The sequence below is a fragment of the Protomyctophum bolini genome (assembly GCF_963924005.1).
Source record: "Protomyctophum bolini genome assembly, chromosome: 22".
Classification (NCBI taxonomy): Eukaryota; Metazoa; Chordata; class Actinopteri; order Myctophiformes; family Myctophidae; genus Protomyctophum; species Protomyctophum bolini.
In genome coordinates, this window is record NC_137883.1 from 22,144,801 (window position 1) to 22,170,013 (window position 25,213).

Sequence of the window (25,213 nt, forward strand, 5' to 3'; positions counted from 1 at the left end):
AAATATGAAAACCTACAGATCAAGAAAAGTAGGTTATTCTCTTTATACAAGTGTTATACAGTTTATTAATTAGCCACATGGACATGAGAAACAACATAAGGAACCAATGATTATTTATGTAGCAACATCACATAATTCTTTTTAAAAGTAACTTAAAAAACAAACCGAAATAAATTAATTACAAATAAAATAAAATTGAAATCATGATGTTAAAGTCATTACTAGTTTGGCACAGTCTGTCATGCTATCTTAAAGGGACCGTGAAAAAGAAAATTGCACCCAAAAAACCTTAACTTTTAACATTCAGTAGAATTTCTGTGGTCTGGGGTTTTCTGACTCAAACAAGTGATCTGATTTGCCTGTGGACTGTGAGGTAAGATTTCACAAATCCCATATGACAAGAATTTGCCAGCAGATGTCACTGTTGAGGGATTTTGCCTGTTTTCAATGCAGCTCAAAAGGTTTCAGAACACACAGAGAAAACTCCAGACAACAGAAAATCCACGTTCAATCCATGTTCAAAGTTCAGGGCGTGTGGGTGTAATTGAGGTCATAGAACCTAAAAGAAAAACGAAAAATATAAATAAATGAAAATTAATGTCATTAAAGGTGCAGTGAAACGGAAATGTTGGGCATTTTATTTTGACGTGCAGTGTCATTTGTAAACAAAGTGACAGAGACGTGGGGCAAAGCCAGGGGGTTATTTCTAACTTATACACAACCTATATACATATTTTAGCGTGATGATTAAGTTTAAAATGAGTAATACACCGTTTGGATGTAATCTTGAACGAGATTAGTAGTAGTTCTTTCATCAAAACCAGCTGTGTTGGAGCCGGAGGACAATGAAGCATGGTAATCAAACTGGTGAGCTTCATTTCTATTGGCTTTCATTGATGTGGGCCTCGACACGTCATCACGCAGCATTTTTTTCGTTTTCAGGAAGTAATTAAATTTTTTTTTATGAACTTTTGATATAAAAACTTACAAATGAGAATTTGCCCATTTTCTTGGCATCCATCGTTATATGATCACACAGATTCACTACACCTTTAAAGTTGAATGAGTCCATATAGGAGCTTTGTCAACAAGTACTGTTGAAGAAATGCCTGGAGTCGTCATGTCTATAAAGGCAGCACTTGAGATGTCGAGAACATAATATTCTGAAATGTTTGGTTAATTCATTGCTGAGCTTTCCGTCAGTGTCAGTGGTCTAATTCAGCTTCATAACTCCCACAAAGAAACCTTTCACCTCTAACATCTAAACCAGTGGTTCTCAAGCGTTTTCATTCAGTTATTGGAACCCCCAAACTGATATGTATTTAGCTGTGGACCCCCATCACCCACACACACACACACACACACACACACACACACACACACACACACACACACACACACACACACACACACACACACACCTACATTATGTTTCTGCATAGAAGGTCATTAAAGTTAAATTCCTTACTTCACTGACGTGAATAATTCTGATTCTCATAGCACAACATGGGATAGTTAATACCTGATATCTCGTGTATTGGTAAATTGCTTTCCTCCATCAATACATGTGTGTTTGAGCTCCGTCAGTCACATGTAGGACGTCCTTATTTAACCAGGTACTTTCAAAGTGCTTAATTCTTCAGTTTGATCCATCATACATCCCACTAATACTTCATTCATGTTGCTTTCATTTGGCACCACAGCACCCCCATGTGGTCAGATAACGCACAGCCTTTCAAGTTCAGTTAGAAGTATAGTCAGCAATTGCATGGGCATGGCAGTAATGTGGCAGTAATTGTCATGAGTTTGATGTTACAGCACCTCAGTGTGGTCAAATACCACAAATACCCAATATTTCCTATTATGAATGATGGTCGCCACTTCTTAATTTTCTTCATTGAACAACACTTGTCAAAAGGGCGGTATGAACTAAAAAGCAAAGAGTAAAGTGTTTGCAATGGCTTATTATGGCTTGCCTCTTTCACAAGCGGAATGTGTTCATCATAGATTCAATGCTGGTTCCTTCTCTCAGTTTGTCTTAGACGTGCAAATGTACAAAAATACAAAAAGTTAGTTAGTTAGTTTGTTTTGTTTCGTTCCTTCACAAATAACAGTTTTCAAGTACTGTAGAAGATATGTTACTGGCTTATTTTACTTGATCCATTAGTAAGAGTGTACACAGTACACTGTAACCAAATGGACCCGTAGTACTACGGGGTCCATTTGGTTACACAGTGCAACTCTCAGATTCTACAGTGTGTCCTTGTCGTCGTTTCTGTAAGTGGAATGGTTTTGCCGGTGTCTTACCAGTGTCACATACCACCAGACTAGGCTCTGACTTGGAGAGACAGAGGCCGGCTCCAAAAACTCCTGTCGGCGGGATCTCCAGTCCAGGCAGACACAGAGAGACTGTGAATGCACCTGGCCGCCCCCTTGTCGACGGCCTATATGCCCTGGTAAGGGTGTCAGGCATAAGTAAGTAACTAATTCTACAGAGGGGGTTGGAGGGGGTCACCTAGGCTGCAGTACACAAGGTTGTATGTAAGGTTGTTGTAAACAGAGCGAGCAGTGGTTGGGCAGAGGGTGGCTGTAATAGTGTTCAACCAGCACATCCAGAGATGGGAATTTGACGTCGCTTTCCAGAAACACCGTATCCTCCTGTGTGGCACCAGAGACACGTAGTCATTAACAATTAACCCATGTAGGACTGAGGCCAGATTCTACAAAAGTCATCAATGGATGAAATATTATTGAATATAAAATTAGCAATATATTTATTATGGTTTGGCGATTAATTGGTTCTGCTTTTTAGGTACTCTGATCAAGCGCATCAGTCTCAACCATAGGGACTCCCCCGTACCTAAACAGCAGATCCAAAACGACAGGTGGTAGCTGGGGTGGAGGAGGGTGAGCAGCAAAAGTTTAAGCAGACAGCAGTGCAGCAGCAAGCAGGATGAGTAGTGCAAACTTCCAGTTTAAATAGCCGGTATGAAGATGGAATGAGTGTGTGATTGGATGAAGTGAATCATGTGAATGACAATGTGATGCTGAGGCGGCCCAATGAACAGCCGGCAGCAACTGCACTGAGTTTCCTGACTAAACTTGCTCGGTCTGTGACAGGCGTGACGCTCATTTTCTATATCAGTGATTCTCAAACTCTCAAGGACCCCGCCAATAATATGTAATTGGCCGCCGAGCCCCATCTGAAAGACCTGAGGCCAATTCAAGAATCACCATCTAAATCCTGACCACAGTTTTCTGAAAAACGTCTATTTTTGATTCAAATTATAACATTTTTTTAAGCATGCTGCTGTATATCGTGGAAACCTTCAAAAACTGTCAGTGTTGGAAGGTCAGACTGTAGGAAAGCTGAGAGGGAGACAGTGTCAGAGAGACAGACGGTAGGGAAGCCGAGAGGGAGACAGTGTAGGGGAGACAGACGGTGAGAAAGCTGAGAAGGAGACAGTGTAAGATAGATAGACAGTAGAAAAGCAGAGAGGGAGACAGTGTAGGGGAGACAGAAGGTGGAAAACCAGAAAGGGAGACAGTGTAGGAGAGACAGACAGTAGGGAGGCCAAGAGGGAGACAGTGTCAGAGAGACAGACGGTAGGAAAGCTGAGCGGGAGACAGTGTCAGAGAGACAGACGGTAGGAAAGCTGAGAGGGAGACAGTGTCAGTGATTTTGTTTCTTACCTCCTCAAACAGCCTGTAGTTTCTGGCTTTACCCTTACTCTCTTCCCAGACTACTAACACCTGGTAAACACAGAGTGAAAATATACCCATTATAGGTTTTTTGTTTGTTTGTTTGTTTGCAAATCATACAAAAGTACAATGAACCCATTAAGACCTGATGCCCATTCTACAAATGTTCTCACCCATTTTCAAAATTCAAAATTATTCAACACTTTCAAGATCTTTCAAAAATACAAGCTTGCATCGAGGGACAAAGTCATGTGCTGAGAGCTTGTATATCTGCATTGTCTATGCTAAAATAAAATAAAAATAACAGATGCTTTCCTGGTATTAATGAGTTAAGAAAGCAATGCTAAAAAAAAGCATTGATGGCTTGTTTCCATTGTGGTCCGATACAATGCTCATTTTATCTGTAACGCCAAATCATTACATTAACAACTTGAACCCTAGCATCCTTATTCTGGGGGGGAACATTCGCTGAAAATGGCAGATCTACAAGCTAACAACATGTCGCTCTGTGATGCAGTGTAAGCTTGTAGATCAGCTATTACCTTGGGTGTTCTAGTGCCGTTCCTGATGGCATATAACCCGTCCCGCGGAGTGTTGGGACACTTTAGGAAGAACCTGCAGAGGACATCATCATCATCATCATAGTCAAGGGACTATTTATATTATTATTATTATTAGCTAATAAAAGAAAGTCTTACATTTCCACATCGCCAGTTTCAGTTGTGTCGATGAAAACAGATGCTGGTAGGTGAACCTGCAGATAAAAACATATATATAAAAATAAATAAAAGATAACAAATTCAGACAGAAACACTCACATGAAAGTAGCTTAACTATTTAATGCAATAAATGTAATACAGTTAAACTTGGAGTTAAAGGTTCCGCTTTGGGAGATGTTCTTTATGTCTCAGCATCATGCTAAGCAAAATCAGGGAACGTTAGCAAAAGCCCCATAGGGATACAATAGTAATACATAAGCAATACATTGGTTGGCGAACCAATAGGAAGTCGGCTTCCGCCGCTAGTCGGATCGGCCCCTCTTTGCCCAGAAAAGCACAGCGCTGTGTCTCTCTTCTCTCTCTCGACGTCTACAGTAATTTCATCTTATATCTTCTGGTGTGAAATCACACGAGACACAAACTGTTGCCATGCACGCCTTAACGACGCCAATTAGTGCAGCTGTTCTTCATCTGCACCCTTGTCCCTTTGAACTAACTCTATTGCTATATTTATTACTTAATTGCGGCCACCTTGGGGTCTATGGATCTATGGGTCTTCCACACGTATAGTATAGTATATATGTACAGTTTATAATATAGTTTCATTATATAGATATTCCACTGTTACGTTCTTAGCTTACGCATGTTTCATGATAAATGCTTTTTATGTGATGTATTCCCATGCTTTTTTGTTCTTGCTTAATGTAAATCAATCTGGATTAAGAGCGTCTGCTAAATGCCTAAATTGTAAATTGCTACAGCGTTCCCTAACACTGAGCTGTGTTGTATTTTGAGGCTGTGTGTGTGTGTGTGTGTGTGTGTGTGTGTGTGTGTGTGTGTGTGTGTGTGTGTGTGTGTGTGTGTGTGTGTGAGTGTGCACGTGCGCAGAATGTGCTCAAGCTGACTGGCTGCAGCACGGAATGTGATGTATGGTGATAACAGTGCCGCTCACGTCACGCGGGTGTGATATTTTTCTCCATATCGCTGTGTGAGAGACAGTCCACTGAGCAACTCAAAGTGAGGCTGAATGACAAGCATTTTGCATTCTGGCTCTTTGAGGGGAGCTAGCACCCCCTATGGCCAGCTTGGTGTGTTTGTGTGTTCTCAGGGGTGGCCTTAGGAATCTGGAGGCCCGTTTCAAGACCAAATATGAGGCCCCCATATACCTATGACATCATTATTTTGTTGAGGCCCCCCTGAGGGTGGAGGGGGAGGGGCCTCCTCCTATGGTGCTACCTACATTTTCATAGTCGTCATCGGAATCTTCCTCTCCGCCCCGCTTGGATTTGGGTTTCGTCTTCGCCTCGTCCCCCATCGTACGGAAGCTCTGTCCGTCGCCAGATGCCCTTCTGAAGAGAATTCATGCTTTAATATATTTATCGGTGTGTGGTAATAATTCATATTCCTGTATATTATGATGTGTATTGTAGGTCAGTGGTTCTCAAACTCTTTCATGTCCAAGGATCCACTTCAATGCAGTAATGTGTTGCCCTCTGTGTAGAAATCGATGCCATAGGTCGCATCTCCAGAAGCTTGATTAAACTGCACCGAAAATAGCCGATCTACACGCTCACGTGTCGCACTCAACACAGTTGGCTAAAACGTGAAAAGGCCTGTTATAACCGCACCATGAGGCCAATTTGAAAAATGTAGGGTGGTCCAAGTGCGTGCAAAGTTTCACGGCAATCAGATGCTGCGTTCATGATTTGAGGCCTACATGTACTGTACAAGTAGTGAAATGTTAATGTTGCAAGATCCGCAAGCTAAATACTTCAATAAGCGCATGATAAATGATTTATTACGAGGCATTGTTTCCACCAGGCAGATGAAAAATCATAGTTAATCTAATAATAAATGTATATTTAAGGGCCGATTCATACTCCTATTTTATCCAAAGCACTTTTACATAGATTGTGAATTACATTCACCCATTCATACACCGATGGCAGTGGAAACCATGCAAGGCACCAACCTGCACATCGGCAGCAATTAGGGGTTCAGGCTAGGGTCTTGCTCAAGGACACTTCAGCACAAACTCTGGGTGAGCCCGGGATCGAAATCTGAACCTCATGGTTCCCATCCGGCCATTCCACCGGCCACTCTACCCCTGAGCCACTGCCGCCCTAATAAGACATTTTAAAGCTTGAATTAATGTTCTTGAGCAGTTTATTAGCACTTATACAAGTCTTGAAATAACAAACATGCTCAACATTAATCTATTCAGTTAAGAATGTCATGAACAAAGCTATTGGTATTATCTTTTTCACAGTTAAATCAGGGGAGAGCGCGAACGCAGTCCCCCACTACCACAAATTATGCAGTCGAGATTCCCACATTTGGGGAATTCGCAAGTATATCAGCTCGACCGGAGTGCAATGGCCAAGCCTCAACCTGGGTGAACCACCTTCATGATCATGGTGTCTCCCCTGCCAGGTAAGTATGAATTGTACATGCCAGACATGGAGGAAGTCACTCACACACATGCCAGTCCGATTGACGGTTGGTTGGTTACACGCACGCGCACACACACACACACACACACACACACACACACACACACACACACACACACACACACACACACACACACACACACACACACACACACACACACACACACACACACACACACACACACACACACACACACACACACACACACACACACACACACACACACACACACACACACACACACACACACACACACACACACACACACACACACACACACACACACACACACACACACACACACACACACAAACTATATAAACCATCATATTTCTGTAACATAGTTGATGCTAGTTTGGGAGAAATATGCTACAGTTTGACCAGAATACTGTTGTATAATAATGTTTTTGGAATTAGAATCCTCTACCCATCATGCATTGCAGTATCACATGGGCAGAGACATGCGGGGGAGTGTCAGTCAGGATTGGCACTCACTAGTGGCTCAGTTACACCCCTCCCCCGCCATGCGGGAGGGGGGACGGGTGACTGACTCAGCTGTATCAGATAAGGGCTTCTTGTATTTGTAAGCATGTATGCTTGTTGAATATATAAGCGAATATAACGTTTAAAACATTGTAGCAGGCCTGGGCCATGGCTCAGTGGTCCGGGCACCTTGGCTGGCAATCCAGTCTGGCAGTGTGCCGCGGGTTCGACTCCCGATCCCGACGGCCTTTACTGCATGTCTCTCTCCTGTCAGCCTACTGTCTGTCTATCCCTCCATAAAAAATATAAAATAAAGGTGAAAGCCACAAAAAATAATACAATAAACATTGTAGCCAAACAGCCTAGGGGTTTTCAAGATTACACCTACCAAAACTTTTTTAATAGTTCTATTATATTATGTGTTGAATACTTGTCTGCCTGCCACTTCAAAACGTTGGAAGCCAATCTTAGCCATTCAGGATGGAATATGAAAAATCAGACAGATCCATCTTGATCACATGACTGTAGAATTAATGTGTAAGGACAAAATATGTAGGAGTAAATATAAAACAGTGTTTTGCAAGAATTGGCCTCCTGGTGGCACTATAACAGGCCAATGTGAAAGATTTGGGCCTGTACAGTACATTTATATATATATTGACTGTTTGTATGTGACACCAACTTACTGTAGGCCTGGGGTGGTACCTCCAAATCTGGGCTTGGCTGATGGTACTGGTGGTTTGGATGTGGGTGGGGGAGGTTTATGATGAGGAACGGAGGGCGGAGTCACAGGAAGGTGAGACGGTGGGGGTGGAAGGGGAGAGACGTGTGGAACAGGCTCCATCCCCCCAGACCTGGGGTCACCAAACCTCGGGTTGAGCCCCACAAAGTGAGGTGGCGGTGGGAGCGGTGGGCCCAGCCTGATGCCCCCTGGACCGCCGACTGCCCCGTGGCGAACGTTGACGGGAGAGAATCCGGCAATGGTCGAATTGTATCCTGAAAAACATTTTTAAATAGTTTAAATGGCCGATCTACAGTACAAGCTCACAACGTGTCATAAAGTAGATCGGCTTTTTAAATGGTTTTCATAATAATAAAATATGTTTAGGTATAAGGGTGCATATAGGGCCCCAACGGGCTTGTAGAATCAGATCTACTATATGTTTAGGTATAAGGGTGCATATAGGGCCTTGCTTGTAGACATGCTTGTAGAATCAGATCTACTATTTTTGTTACGTTGAATCTTTATTAGTATTTGTGTTAGTTTTTTATTGTAATATGGAATAAAGTTACAATAAATAAACACAAAAACTAAACTTAAACTAAGCCTTTAAAAAAAGTAACGAAACAAAAACTATACTGAAATGGAAAAAAATAATAATAATAAAAAATAAATAAAAATATTAACCCATTTTGGGCAGGAACCCCTTTTGGTGTTAGCATCATGTCATAGTTTAGCTATTGAAAAATAGCAGATCTACAAGCTCATAGCGCGCCACTCGGTGGCGCGCTATGAGCTTGTAGGTCTGCTATTTTTGAAAATTCGAAGAACGACTGACATAGAAAGATAGCTTTTTCAGAAAACTGTCAGGATGCAGAAGACATTTTTAGAATCTGATCTCAGGTCAGAATGGGTTTTAATCACCTTGATTGTGAGTTGGTGTGCTGATGGCCAAGCGGCTCTCCACTTGCTTGCAGAAGGGCAGCGTGGCGGGCAGCGGGAGCGCGGCCGACGGAGGGGGTCCCCGGTCGCCGCGCTCTTGCAGCGACGTCATCCTGCGCTTGCCGTTGGGGGGAGGCGGGGGAGGCGGCGTGCTGAACTTCTGGAGGGGAGGGGGAGGCGGGGGCGGGCCCTTCGGCAGGCAGCGGGGAGGGGGGAAGGCAGGGTGAGGGGGCTTTTTGGCCAGGGGGCTGGCGGCGGTCCGGTTGGGGGCCGGTACGGGAGGAGGTGGCAGCTTGTGGAAGGGCAGGCTGGGGACCGGGGGAGGGTGGTACGATGGGGGAGGGGCCACGGGTTTACCTGTTATGGGGAGAACATGACATTATCGTCGATGTCGGGCGGAAACCTTGCATGTCCAAAAAGGTTTATTTTTGTTTTATTCTTTAGACCTGTTGTTGTAACCTATTACCTATAAGTTGTTATAACTTTCAATCCGGGAGCTACCCATGTCTCATTAGTTGTTGCTATACATGTAGCAACATGAGTATTTTTATTTTTAAACAACCGTGTGAAGCTCTTATCATACATCATATTCCGTGCTTGGCCAATCAAATAATCAAATATAATTCGGGCCAATCATAATTCATTTACATTTTCACTCTTCTTTCCTCACTTTTGTCTTCAATGTTTGTGTGTGTGTGTGTGTGTGTGTGGGGCGCGTGCAACATTGTACCTGTGGATGATGGTGAACAGTCTGTGGCAGGAGAAAAGTCTGCGTCAGGTTTTAGGTAGTCTTCTTCGTCATCATCCTCATCCACCACGTAATCTAAAGTAAAGAGACCATGCATAATGTCAGAAAAATACAGTTCAATGTACTGTACACCTAAATATACCTATACGCGCGCGTGTGTGTGTGTGTGTGTGTGTGTGTGTGTGTGTGTGTTAATCGGATCTTACCATCTGATGTGTTATCGACAGAGTGTTTGATATCCATCGGTCTCTCGATGGAACCATAGAAACTGTCCGCATCAGAGTCTGAGTCACTGTGACAACAGGATGAGAGATGATTAGGAAACAATATTCAGGACTTTGTTATACATATTATTTCTTATTAAATCTGCAGTGTTAATGTATCCATTTGTAACACTGTGCAAATGTAACAAAAAACAGACCACTCTCAATCTCAGGATAACATTTTTGTTTAATGTACTAAATGTCTCCATATTCACATTTATATTTTATACCGTTTCATGTAGGTTTTGTTTTAGGTTTATGATGTTTAATAATGTCTACTATTAACCATTCATTTATTTTTGACATATCCTTTTGTGTTTTTTCCTACATTTCACTGTATTGTCGTTTACTCTAAACTGTCACTTTCAATGGAACACAATTACGTGCATATCACTTTGTTGTTTTTTTCCTTTTACAAATACGCCGCAAAGTAGTGCAATGCAGTTGAATTCTTGGATTCCAATTTGTGTCAACCTCTGCTAGCAGGAATCCACAGCAAATCACCACTGGAAACTACACCATTGAGGGAGAAAATGTATGTGAAACTGAAAACTTGAAATTGCATCCATGCGTGGGTTATAACACTAGGGGGCAGCGTTTCTCAAGAAACTCCACCTTAACGTGATGGCATCTGGCCTGTCATGTTCCCACACTGGGTCAAACATTTCTATGCATGGGGTCCCTTTTACTGGACCACTGAAACCCCAAATGGCTGTCCCTCAGGGCTCTATATTAGTGTATTTTCTGGTTTATGGCATTGTGGGGAAGGCTTTTTTCTGAAAATAGCAGATTTAAACATACAAATAAATAACATGACTCTGATGAAGACCGCAAGGTCGAAACGTTAGTCGTTTTGTATACTCAGCACCTTAATAAAAGGCTCTAAATGTCCGTGTTGCTCCAGTCTCCTCTCCTTTTGCATACAAATAAATAAATTTGAATCATACAGCAAGAACGTATGATTGAAACAAAAGAGAGCCATGTTTTGCAGTCAAAGTGCCATGTCCCACTAATATGAGGCAGGCTGAAGGACACATCACACGCAATAGAATAGAGCCAGCAACAATATAAAAATGTGGTTATTGTTTCATTTCGGTTATTGCACAGTTCTATAAATCCAGACACTAAGCTATACACTATAGACATTCCTCAAGGGGGTTATATATCTTTTATCGCATTAGCCTGTTTTATGTTGTTATGTTTTATTTGTCTCAGACCAATTGGGACCACAGTGGAAATAAGCCACTGACTTTATATTGTGTTTTTATCCTTGATGTTTCTGTGAGAAGCATGTAACATTTTCTATTAACCATGACGTCTAAATAAATCAAATTAAATCAAACATTATCTGAATCATTGTTGTTATGTAGGCTATGTTCAGTGGTGGAAAGTAACTAAGTATAATTTTGAGGTATTTGTACTTTACTTGAGTATGTCAAATGGTCAGTACTTTTACTTCTACTCCACTATATTTCAGAGGCAAATATTGTACTTTTACGCCACTACAATTATTTGAAAACTTTAGTTACTAGTACTTTGTCGATTTTGATTATTATTACAAAAAACCACTTCAGCCCTACACACATTTCGTCAATTTGAAGATAGCTACGAAATCAACACTGGGTTCAAATTGTGTTGAATGCTGTGTAATGTTGTGTCTCTTACCTGGGGGTGTGTGAATCTCTCCTGTCGTTGTAGTAGTCGATCTCCCTCCGTAGGTATCGCATCCATTTCTGGAAGAATTCTTAGACAATTGGTTGACGTTCTCACACACAGTACGCAACGATGATGACTCAGCAGCAGATGGTTCTGTGCCTTGCCGAAGGGCACTTCGGCAACACAAACGATCATCATCTCCAAAATTACCAACTCTTGATAAAATAGCACAAAAAGTAAAGCTATGTTTTAAGCGTTTTGCAGCCCAAGTGGCAAGTCCCACTAATATGAGGCGGATGAAGGACACAAAGAAATGTGTTTGTATGCATTATTTAACATCTATGTCGGGGTGGAAACCTCATTATGTTCAAAATTGTTACTTTTCAGGATTCAAATTTAGACCTGATGCTGCATCGTTGTCACCTTATAGCTTTTAACCACTTAACCATTATTTTAAACTTTAGCTGTTGAAAAATAGCAGCTCTACGAGTGCTGTGCTATGAGCTTGTATTAATAATAATAGATTGCATTTTTGTTATAGCGCTTGTAGATCTGCGATTTTTGAAAAATCGTGAAAATGTGTGCAAATCTTTGATTATGAATATGTTCTTTCCCAGAAAAAGTTTTTAACTCAAATATTTGGCCTCTGGGGGCTCCCTGGAACAAGACATTTTTAGATGGGGGTTGGCGGCCCACCATCTTTTTTTGAAAACCGTCATGTTTTAGAAGCCATTTGTAAAATCAGTTCTCAGGTCTAAATGGGTTAACCGATTTTGGGCGGGAACCTTTTTGGTGTTAGCATTATGTTATGCTTTAGCTATTTAAAAATAGCAGATCTACAAGCTCATAGTGCGCCACCGAGTGGCGCTATGAGCTTGTAGGTCTGCTATTTTGGAAAAATCGAAGAACGGCTGACATAGAAACATAGCTTTTTCAGAAAACTGTCATTTTCAAACAGACATTATTAGAATCTGATCTCAGTTCTAAATGGGTTAAAAAGCATCGAAAGTAGCAGATCCGCAAGCTCGAAACGCGCCGCTTCGCACCGCATTTCAAGCTTGTGGATCGACTACTGTTGATGCTTTTGAGTGACACTGCAGCATGATCAAGTATAGGGCATTAATTTACAATTAAACACAAACCGAATGCGGAGACAGACCCGACAGCAACGGTATACTGTATATATAATGTACCGACTGCTCACCCTCCTCTCGTCCTCGCTGGCTGCAGAGAGGAACCAGGTTCTGTGTTTCTTGCTGAAGTGAATGATCTTAAAAGGAAACACGTTGCTGGAGGTGGTCTCCTCCACTGCTCTCATCACCCTGTAACACATCATAATCTATGCTGTGACACAATGCACATCATATCTATGCTGCAAAACAACACAGAACACGCACACATAACATATATCCAGTGAAACAACACACACACACTGTACAGTATTTCGCTGCTGTCGGACGGAAACCAGCCATCTACATTTTTCAACTGTTTGTTTTTTAAATAAATCAGCGCTGTTGAACACCCGTCTGATACGTCTGTGTGTGGGTTGTACGAATATTGAACCAATGAAAAGTGTTAAAAAGCGCTTCCGACTAAACTGCCTAACTCCATTAATTGGATCCTCAAACTGTCGGTCAAACCACCTAACTCCATCATTGATTAGAAATCAGATGGAAAAAGATCCACATTAATGGTCAAAACCCTCCAAACTCGGCCTGGGCCGTGGCTCAGCGGTCCAGGGCCAGCAGCCCGAGTCTGGCAGTGTGCAGCGGGTTCGAATCCAGAATCCAGATCCCGACAGCTTTTACTGCATGTCACTATACCATATAAAATTACATGAACGTTGACACAAAACATTACTGCTCTTTACAGGCTCAATATCATAATTATTGTTGATTGATTGTATGTATGTACAGTATGTATGTATGTCTACTTTTCAATCTTATTTGTAAAGTCTACCAGACAAGATGCCTATATATTGTAAAATGTTGAACTAACTGATGAAATGTCTTTTCTTGTTGCAATGATAATTGGAACCTTGGGGGTGGGGCGATGGGGCATTTGTAATGAAAATGAAAAATGCTTAATAAAAACTTGGTCTCAAAGTTTTTTTTTATTGTTGATAAAAAAATATGGAGATAAGAGGTTTCTGCTCGACACAGCAACGATATAAGACTGACCTGTTATAGCCGTTGAGTGAGAACGCCCCCTGTGGAGAAGGTGAGGTACTGGTCTTGAAGTAGTACACACAACCTTTGTGGATGATGATGTACCGCAAGGGCCCTGAGGACACAGAGGACACACGTCTTTGTCTTTTAGGTCAGTGTGGGTTTCAACCTTTTTCATATAAAGGTCCATTATCTATTTCCGCATTTGAGCCACGGACCACCATTTGATGACATTTAGCCTCTCAGACCCAATAGGTAGAATATTTTGGTGTAGATTGTGTCCCCAATTCCATGCTGTAGGTAGGAGATAACAGGAAAACGATCAAAATAACAATTATTCTACATTCTCTAATGGTGCAGTAGACTTCTTTGCACATTAAATAATGCAAATGTTTAACTCAAGAGTTAAAGATATATAAGGGGTAAAGGTATAAGGGTCCATTTGGTTACCAACTCTCCATTTAGCTGGGGACCACCTGGAACCCACTCAAGGACCACTGGTTGAAAACAACAGTTTTAGATGTTTGACGACGAACGGGATTGGACAATAATGATGCCACACCATCTTTATTGTAGTTTGATCATCATTGCAGCACAGTAGACCAATAGTTCTCAAACTTGTCCTTGTCAAGGACCCAAATTGATGGTAAAATCAACAGGAAGTTGACAGCTATAGAGGTTTAACGAGAGCCTCTTCACTGCACAATTTAATTGATGTCAATTCAATGGTACAGTGTACATTTGGGGTTACATCATGGCAGGATAACTACACAAACAACCCAAATCTTACCAAAGTTAGTGTCCTAAGCCTTTAAAGTCTGGTGTGTAAAGTGTTCTCCCGATTAGATGGAGTTGTGTTGATTTTCTGTTTCTCTCGCTGTTGCATATGAGGAAGGACATGCATGATTGAAAGCCGATTGAGCGCACTGAGGAAGTGCCACTTGTGCCATTGCTAGGGGACTAGAACATAGAATACAGAATAGAGGACAGAAAGCAAAACAGCGGTAAAGTAGCTGCCCACCACCACAGCGTCTGGGGGTTTGAATTCACCATGATGCATCCGGCTTTGTCGAGTGTCTATCTACCGGTATACGTATACAAAGTAGTGTTCATTTTGGCAGCAAATTCTGATTTAGTCTTAAGCCTAAACCACACCAAAGGGTCGGGTCGGGACAAAAACCTATTTTAAGGTAAACCACACCAATGCAACTTACTGAGTTGCAAGGTGTTGCATTGGTGTGGTTGACCTTAAAAACAGTTTTTCCCCGACCCAACGGTGTGGTTTGGGCTTAAGTCTCAGTCTGTTGAATAAGACACCATTAGGTTTTAGTCCTATTTTAGTCATCTGAAATTGTTTAGTCTAGTCGACTAACTAGTCGACTAAATATCAAAAGCTTTCTCTTTTAATCTTAGTCAACAAAATGAACACATTACAAACACAATTGGCCAATTGAGGGTGATAATTGTTATTGCATGTAGTCCTATGGCCCGGGGCGGCACCTGCCAGCAGGGAGCAGGGAGAGCGGGCTCTACGTCCTCCCCAGTGAGGCGTCCTCGCTGTTAGGTGAGTCAGTACGATACAGTCATAGAGATAGATTGACTATTGGCCAATAAGTGGCAGTGACGCAGCGAGCCTTCCGCACTTCGGCTTGACTTCCACCTACGGTGGTTAAGAAGAACTCACATTTCATGAGGATGAAGTTGCTGCCTCCCTTCTTGTGGAGGTACCCTGCGGTGGACACCCCTCCAGGCATGGTTAGAAGGTTCTGGGCGCCAATGGCTCGCATCGGCACGGGCCAGCTCACCTCTGGGGATGACATGGTCCTGGGGATGATCAAGAAGAGGGGGCAAAAGAGTTGATTGATTGGTTTAATTTGTTATTGGTCAGAAATGTTAACAGTGCGTGGTACAGTAAGACATTAAGGCTAAAAGGATAAGACAAAAAACGTTTTGTGGTAGGTAGGAGAAGAGAAGACACAACCCAAAGCCACTGTTTATCATCTCACTGAATCAAAGCTTCAGTGGACAACAAACATCCACAACATGCAGTCCACAGTCCACATACAACACGCGCTAACAAGCAGTGTCCCAATTCAGGGGACGTACATGTCCTTCAAAGGACCCTGAATTTGGGACACGGCTACTGTGTCACACATACAGTGCGTCACTGTAAACAAAACACTGTCTCCAATAGTCTGTTGCATTCAGACAGACAGACAGACAGACAGACATCTGACCCTGCAGATCTGGTGTCTCAGAAACCGGAGTAATAATTGAGGAAAACGAAGTGCTACAGCACACGTATGATACAATTCAACCAAAATGTATATTTTTTAGGTGCGCTAGCCCTTCCCATGTCCAGCTTTGAGGGGCTGTGTAAACACACACATTGAAGACAAAAGTGTGTAAGCACAAACATTGAAGACAAATTTGAATACGAGGTCGCAAATTGTGATTGGGTGAGAGATGCGCCATTGGTTGAGACTGAGAGGATGTATGATGATAAGCGCGCCTCTCACTTGTCGTTTTAAAGGACCCTTACTAGTCTGTAACTCTGAGAGTGTGCAAACGAGAACCAAATAATTTGGTTCTCGTTTTCACGCTCTCAGACTTCCACTAACACCGACAGTGCACCTACTGTACCTGCTGATGCTGAAGCTGGCCTTGATTCTCTGGATGGCAGAGCTCTCCATCAGCATGTTAGCAGTCGACGCTAAGAGATCCATGTGCTTTAGCAGCAGCTATGACGACCAACAGGCTGTGGTCAAATAGTTCTACTTAACAGCAGCCAAGCACAGCGTAGGCTGGGCTTAATGACAGCAGCTGGACACTGGTTTTAAAAAGTAGGCCATGACGATACCGTTTATACGGTCATGTTTTCTGGTCCACTCTGCCTCAAATTGTCATGGATTTGAATCATTCGAACAAGCAAACAGTACATTATCTTGAGATGAGATCACACGTTGTGAGTCGAGTTCTGCTTTTAAAAGACCTGCCTAAAAAATACTAATAGCATGTACTCCGCACTGACTTTAATCCAAGAGGCATTGAGTGTTTGTCTGGACTGAACGGAATTCCCTGGACCTTCCCGGTGTCAGATAAAATCTGAGGAACATTTGTTCAGCCGTCTGTCTGTCGTTTTATTTATCTTTTTCTTGTTCTCTCCTCCCTCGCTCATTTTCTCCTCTCCTGTGATGACTATCTCGCTCTACCCCCTCCTCCTTTGATTTCTCTTGTAATTACACACACACAAACTCATGCATGTGTGCACTCAGACACACACACACACAAAATCACGCATGTGTGCACTCAGACACACACACACACACTCACGCATGTGCACACACACACACACACACACACACACACACACACACGTTGAGACAGGAAATACATAATGCTCATGGTCCACAGGAAACCTCAAACTTCCTGACTGACTGATGTGATCAGCTTCAGGCATCAGTGTAAGAGGTGTGTGTAATGTATGCGTTACTCTGTATGTATGTATGTGCGCACACATGCGTGTGTGTGTGTGTGTGTGTGTGTGTGTGCATGCGTGCAAGAGAGAGATTAAGGACATGGTGTAGTAGCCATTGGGAAAGAAAATGAGGCGTATCTGAACTAATTGAACCTCAGAACATTCTGTGTGTGGATTCACCGTGGAGTCAAGGCTTGGGAATGAAGAGAGGTGGAGATAATATCTTGTCATAACATTTCCAAAGTCCTTCATCTTCTAAAGTTTATTCTCAACGTCCAGTCAACTAAATGAACTAAACCAGTGGTTCTCAACCTGTGGGTCAGGTCCCACTGGTGGGCCGCGAGGGTATTGCAATTTACAAGTGAGCCCCCAAACACAAAAAAAATGCAATGTTAACATAACATCGATGTTAAAAAAGTAATACTTATACATAAGCAGACATACAAGACAGAATGCATCTATAATCGTCGCTGTCTGGTGGAAACCTCATATGTCCAAAACTAACCCATTCTGACCGGGAACCCATTTTGGTGTCAGCATCATGTCATGCTTTAGCTATTGAAAAATAGCAGATCTACAAGCTCATATCGCGCCACCGAGTGGCGCGATACGAGCTTGTAGGTCTGCTATTTTTGAAAAATCGAAGAACGACTGACATTTTTCTAGAATCTGATCTCAGGTCAGAATGGATTAATCAGACCAGTGTGTGTCCTAGTGGAAACCTCGTATGAATCTGATCTCAGGTCAGAATGGGCTAAATAGCAAAAGTAGCAGATCGACAAGCTTGGAAAGATTGTGGTACGTTTGATGCTTTCGTGTGACGCCGCGTTGGTGTGACGGAGTAGGGTTTTACGAAAAAGAAACAAATGTGTTCAAACATGGAGATAAGAGGTTTCTGCCCGACAGCAACGATATCGCCTATGTTCACTATTTTAAAAGGGAGGGAGGAAAAGAGAAGAGGCCAGGAGAAGGACAGATAAGGAGGAGAGGAATGATAGGACCCAAGGAGGGAGGGAGGGAGTATGAAGTCATGAAGGGAAGGGAGGCATGGAAATATTTGAGAGAGGAATAGAGAGGAGGGGTCGTTGGAAGAATACTACATACAATATATTATCGGATGATAGGATCACGTAGCTGCAAGTAGCAACAGAACTGGTTATTTTATATCTCACTCTTTCTCTCCTAAATACACTGTGTCCTCTCAGATTTCCTACCGTCTGTCTCTCCTAAATACACTGTGTCCCTCTCAGCTTTCCTACCGTCTGTCTCTCCTACACTGTCTCCCACTCAGCTTCTCTACCGTCTGTCTGTCCTAGGCTGTCTCCCTCACAGCTTTTTTTTTTTTTTTCAATATATTTTTTTATCCCACGATTTTGTAACCCATTTTTCACCCCTGTGTCAATCATCTAATGTGATCCTGGGGTCTACACACCCTCCACCAACCTAGTCACCATATATGGGGGACAAGGGGAGAGCAACGGACTTGAACTCATGCTTCCTTCATGCCTGAGTGTCCAAGTTGCTCCTTTACACCTGACAGGGGGGAGTTTCCCTGGTTGTGAGGGTACCTACCCTATAGGGACACGGGGAGAACATGCAAACTCCACACAGAAAGGCCCTTTCGCTCCCTCACAGCTTTTGTTAAGGGTCTTGCTCAGAGGCACTTCAAAACATATAGACTGGAGCTGACAGGAGTTGAACCTGTGAACTTCTGATTACGAGACTGCCTCTCTCTACTACTCATTCAGCACTAAAATTGTTTTCACTCATTCAAGCACTCATTCACCACTAAAATAAACAAAAAAGCCTTTTCTCTAAAACCGTAGCTGATAAGGAAAAACTCGTAGGAACCACATGATGGCGGGGTGGAAAAATGTACAAAAAGACAGATGACTGCTCACCTCAGGGTGAACCATGTAGGCCAGTGGTTCTCAAATGTCAAGGACCCCCAAAATGATATGTATTATTTGGCTGCGAACCCCCCAAACCAACCCCCCACCCCCCGTACCGATCTTCGGCTCGTTCTTGCAGCAACGCAGGCGTGCTATTAATGACAGTAACGCACACCCTCTTGTGTAATATGGCAGACATAAGGCCGATTCTAAAAACGCCTCTAAATCCTGACCTAAGTTTTCTGAAAAACTTCAAATTTATATAGCAGCATCAAAAATGTAACATTTTTTAATATTGTACATACTGTACAGAACCCCAAAATGGGTTCCCGGCCTGAGGGGGTAAAACACCAAAAGGGGTTCCCGCCCAGAATGAGTTAATTAACCCTTTCCACAGGGGCGCCAGCAATGGTGAGCGGTGTGAGACTCTGGCTCTCCTGAAATCGACCACCGTCTCTTTTGTTTTGTCCACATTTAGGGAGAGATCGTGTGAACTGGGCCATGATGGTCATTGTCAATAGTTCCACCTCCTTCCTGTAAGCAGACTCATCATTTTTGACTGATGAATCCCTCCCACCACGGTTTTGCCACCGGCGACCTTGAGGATGTGGTTACTGCCAAATTTGGCAGTTCAGTCGTGGGTCAACAGACTGAACAACAGGGGGCTCAGGACAGGACCCTGTGCTCACTGAGATGGTTCTCTCTCCATGTTTCTCCCCGACAATGGGATGCAGTCCCCATATTGCCCTATAAAACACGCTGCTAAACCATATAGATTTATACCTTACACATTATACCTTTGTGCATTGTTCTTGTATGTATGTGTTTGTGCTTTGCTTCCTAGTGTAATGTGTTTCACCGTCTACCCGTTTTGTTTTTATGTTTTGCGTGGGGACTATCAAATGTTAAATCCGTTGCATTTATATGTAATATGCATTGTCCCGCAATGTTAATTTTAAATATGACATCACACTACTGTTTGTTAAGCACATAAACCGTATTATACTTCATTGACTGGAGTCCCCAGATTTTCCCCATCTACACCGAATCTCTTCTTGGGAAATTAGCCCGATCTAGCTCACAACATGTCGCTCTGCAATGGCACTCTGAGCTTTTAGATCAACCATTTTCACTGAACGTTTCCCACTAGAATAAGAACAAAAATGGAACGTTAAACTGTGTAGACAGTTTGGCCAAACTGGTGTGTGTGTGTGTGTGTGTGTGTGTGTGTGTGCGTGATCATGTTTGCATGTGTGTACACTACAGTATGTATTGTGTGCACATGTCCATGCGATACAGGACACACACACACACACACACACACACACACACACACACACACACACACACACACACACACACAAGCTCACAAGACATTTTGCAGCAGCATTTTAACTATTGAAAATGTTCCCACAATATAGCTTGGGACGTCGCTTCTCAATTGAACTCAATGGATGCGGCCGCATAGGGACACCATGGGTTAAAGTTGCAGCAGAACCAAAAGATTGATCTCCCTCAGAGGTACCACATGCGCCACGCACGCACACACGCACGCACACAGAGTAAAGCCAGTATTGTTTCAGACCATGTTAAGACAACAGTCTGGCATATCGAGGTTGGCCACTCAGCACTGTCTTTGTACTTCCTGTTTGGCTTTTCAATCAGTGGAAAGTAGCAAACACATTGTGAAGGAGAGACAGGTAGCAAGACAAATTTCGGTGTGAACTGACAATAAAGTATAAAAGTACTATATCATATATCAGTAGCACAGCTGAGAGGGAGACAGGGGAAGAGAGACAGACTGGAAAGCTGAGAAGGAGACAATAGGAAAGTGGAGAGAGAGACAGGTTAGGAAAGGCAGACAGCAGGAAAGCTGAGAGTGAGACGCGCATGTGTGTGAGAGAGATTCCCATCACAGAGCTATTGTTTACCAGCAAAGGCTCATAGGAGTGGCTGTTCACATACCAGGCTCGTTCCAACACACACTTCCTCTACACACACAGCACGTGTACACACACACACACACACACACACACACACACACACACACACACACACCTCGCTTTATAGACGTCTTTGTGGGGGAATTGAAAGTGACACCAGGGATATGATGTGGAATGGATAGAAATAGAAACCTACTGATTACAGTAGAAACAATTAATAGACAGGATACCACTGATATGGTTGACTGTACGCCATTTTCTTTTCAGATGTTTTCCATTTTTCAAATTACTATTTTATTCTATAGTATGCGGTGTCACTGAGCAGTATGGGTGGGAGGATTGAGGGTTTTCTTTCTCTTTTTTGTCCTGTATTTTTGTTTCATTCTTTGTTTTCTATAAAATATTTTTTTAATTCATATCACAATGTTTAATCTACAACAATTTATAATCTATGTTCTCAATAAAAACCTATTTGACAAAAAAATAAATAGAAACCTACTGATGAATGACGTGATATGATCAGATGAACACTTAATAATAAAAATAATAATAATGAATTTTATTTATAATGCACTTTTCATTCACAAGGAATCTCAGAGTGCTACAAGGTTTAAAAACATATGATATCATAAAAGGTTAAAAACAGGTTTAACAAAAAAAAACAGTGCAAAAACAGTTCAGCATAAAAAGGCCTTCCGGAACAACTTCAGCACACCGAATTTCAGCCAGGTCTAGAAATGACATGTAGGACACAATAATCTAATCTCTGGCACTGTCAAGTGTCAATCATATCGCAATCATATGGAATTATCTCCAGTTCTTAACTTCTTAAATATCTAATAGTGGTCTGACCCTGCCTATGTTGCACCTGTCCTGTTTTTAAGTAGTACAATTAAACTCATGTGCACACAGATGCATGGAATGATAGGACATCTACAGCACACATACAGTGCCAAAAACATTATACTGTACAGTTGGCCATAGTTGTATGCATTTGTAATATGCTGGTAATTTCCACTGAGTAAATAAGTCAATCAATCAATCATTCATGAATTTAATGAATTAACACATTGTGTGAAATAGGTGAAGTAGTTATTGAAAGCTGGCTGACTGCATGCTGATTTGTTGTTCCTCTAATCTCACTGTTGTTCACTCTGTTTGAAGCTGCAAACAGGAAGTTGTCAAGCGGTTGGGGATTCCCTCTTGGCCAGTGTTACGACTCTCATTTCTTATAAATGTGCTCTCTCACGTGGCCAGACCAGAGTTTGACATATACAAAGCTTTAAATTAAGTTATAAATTAAGGAACTTTACAATTTGCATGGGGGTTTGGTTTACCTGCATACATGATTAAAGCAATACACATGTGTACATCTCTCTCTCTCTCTCTCTCTCTCTCTCTCTCTGAACATACAGTAAGACATTTTGGTCTGTTACTGTTTTTTTACCTGCACCTTATGTCTAACATCATGTACATAGAGTATTTGCTACATTTTATACCTTTTGTCTAGGCTGATGTACCATACTTTTATGCTACAGTATACTGTATGTATAAATTAAATTTTCTTCCCGGTGTTTTTTTTAGTTGCTCTTCCCTCGTTATTGTCACCCCCTCTCCTGAAATCTTTAACACTTAGCCCGGATCTCATTCACACCAGCATTTTTCCTAGTCGAGCTCTTATTTTGAAAAGCCACATTTCCAGACTACCGGAAGTAGTATTATCCTAGTAGTAAGTTGAACAGGTCTCGTTCAACTGTTGTTTACAAACCATGTATGAAGATCAGGGCACTGACCTCATCAAACCCTGGATAGCCATACATGGAGAAGACTGGATCATCACCTAGATCTGCATATATGGAGCCGGCCAGCAACTCCGACTAAATCTGACCTCAAACCTCCATATATGGAGCTGACCAGTTCTGACATCCATATGTTGATCCTATTCCTTCCCCACCCGTCCTTCCTCTTCGATGTCTCCCTTTTGACTGATACCTGTCCATTCAAACGGGCCTGCCCCAAAGTTATTACTGCAGCCGGCGAAACTAGAGTTCTTAACAGGTCCGAAAATTAAGGCCCAGCCAGCCTAAGGCTGCCACCCTTAGATCTCCATATATGGAGCTGACCTGTTCTGACATTCCATATGTTGATCTGACCTCATCAAATCCTGTACACTCAAGACATGGCCCCCCCCATGCCAAAGCGCCAGCGCTCGCTCAGCAGTCTGCCGTCACCCAGACGGATGCATGCACGTCTTACTGCTTATAGAATACTTCCCTTAGATAAACGTACACGACGTCGATAATCACAAAGGCTTTCTAAAGACGTCGCAGTCAAAATGTCGTGGACACTTCCAGGTTCACTCTGTTGCCAATGTGTTGCCTTTTGTTTTAATTTTGTAGTAGTGAGTGACAGAAGATTCTCATCCATGACTAAGATGAGGAGTGGATGGCGAATAGATAACGGAGGTTAGTAGTTAGATGGAGGAGAGACGATTGGACCTGGTCCACAGGTCCAGAATACGAATGTTAAATGTCACAAAAATGTTTTGTCTGAGGAGAACTGATCTTGCTATATGATCCTGTGTACTTGTACTGCATGTGGCTTGATCCTAAGAAATTGCATTTAATTTTTTTAAATAATAATCAAAATCCAGAACTTACAGCATGTCCCGCTGCTCTCCCACACACATCCTAACGCTGGGTCTGGAACTCAGCGCAAACGACGGCTTCTTCTTCCTAACGGATGAAGCGCACGACACTTCAGACATGACCCTCCGCGGTGCCACCTAACACCATGCTGTTGACCCACGAGACACGCCTGACCCACCGACTGAATGGACAGACGGAAGATTGTCACCCACGACTAAGGTTTGACCAATCGCCTGGCAGAGGTGTGGATGGCGAATAGATAATGGGTGTTAGTAGATAGATGGATCCAGAATACGGCTATTAGAAATCAATCAATAGCTAAATCTATAGAAATGACACGAATGTATATGTCAGTCAGGCATGGTCTGAAATCCTGAAACTGTGGCACGTTTCCTGAACGGGGTCTCTTTCTTCTACCCAAGTCGCCTTCTGATTGGCTCACAGACTGTGTCCCTGCTACTTCCTGCTTCCTCGGAGGGGAGGGCAGATTGTCCGCTAGCCTCAACGTGCACGCACACACACACACACACACCTGACCAGAGGGATGCAGGGGACTTTCCACCCCCCAACCAACCCCAAACGTGGAACAATGGAAAGACACACACACACACACACACACACACACACACACGTGTGCTTAGGTTCTAAACATCACCTTAATTGCAAATGTTAATTGAACTTCAAAGAGTACAAATGGAACCAAAATGGACCCTTACTGAGTAAGGGTCCATTTGGTTCCACTTACTGTATGTCCCTTTTCACTATCTCTGGAGTTAAATTGATCAACACACTCGCACCCAAAACCCAACCTGCACCAAACATTTCTGACCTGGATAGTAAGTGACTTTGACATGCATTTTGTAATTTTTGTATTTTCTTTTCATGTTTTATTACAAATAGTTCAGTGAAGATTTAAAGACAGGAAACCGCAAGGCCATGGAGGAGAGGAGACCATAGAGCTATAAAGGATAGAGAGACCGAACCGGAGAGCTAGCCCCACCCCGCCCCCAAGCTATTCCTTTCAGTGGAAGTTGCTCAGTGGCGTTTTGAAGCACCCGGAAGACTGCCGGAAGTATAATTATAACTCAATGGCTCGAGCGAGCGGAAGTTTAGCCTAGCCTAGCCCGGACCTCAACGAACGTACCGTCATGAACGTCCGTCCACCTCCATTAAAGTGCTGCAATTCCTCATTTCACTAGCAGGTATAGTGGCATCTTCAACGTTGGATAGCCTTAATGGGGGCTTGGAGGAGACACATGCAAGGACATGGATTCTAACCTGCGGCATCACAAACACAAGAAGTAGCCATGGTCTGATCCACCAGGCACCGCCCGGACCTTTGATCTCTTCCACCAAAGGTTAACCATTTCTTCAGGTCAACCTACAAAGCCCCCCT

The 25,213-nt window shown here is 42.7% G+C and overlaps 1 protein-coding gene across 4 annotated transcripts in view; it reads right to left on the bottom strand.

Annotated features, from left to right (window-relative positions):
- sh3bp2 (SH3-domain binding protein 2) overlaps positions 1-25,213 on the bottom strand; it is a 32,732-nt gene that overhangs the window by 1,218 nt on the left and 6,301 nt on the right. The window contains exons 1-14 of one of the 4 annotated variants that reach the window (XR_013963469.1): positions 23,830-24,171; positions 15,541-15,680; positions 13,869-13,971; positions 12,893-13,010; positions 11,698-11,765; positions 9,976-10,061; positions 9,752-9,844; positions 9,004-9,378; positions 8,045-8,354; positions 5,662-5,770; positions 4,401-4,456; positions 4,245-4,317; positions 3,694-3,753; positions 2,308-2,658 (exon numbers count right to left, since the gene is read on the bottom strand). Coding sequence is in view for 3 of the 4 variants with exons in the window: in XM_080756347.1 (XP_080612473.1) it covers positions 2,512-2,658; positions 3,694-3,753; positions 4,245-4,317; positions 4,401-4,456; positions 5,662-5,770; positions 8,045-8,354; positions 9,004-9,378; positions 9,752-9,844; positions 9,976-10,061; positions 11,698-11,765; positions 12,893-13,010; positions 13,869-13,971; positions 15,541-15,680; positions 23,830-23,936 (1,845 nt within the window). In the remaining variant the exon portion in view is untranslated. Of the gene's footprint in view, positions 1-53; positions 2,659-3,693; positions 3,754-4,244; positions 4,318-4,400; positions 4,457-5,661; positions 5,771-8,044; positions 8,355-9,003; positions 9,379-9,751; positions 9,845-9,975; positions 10,062-11,697; positions 11,766-12,892; positions 13,011-13,868; positions 13,972-15,540; positions 15,681-16,499; positions 16,902-23,829; positions 24,172-25,213 lie in introns of those variants that run through there. The other 3 variants (XM_080756347.1, XM_080756348.1, XM_080756349.1) reach the window with 3 other exon arrangements.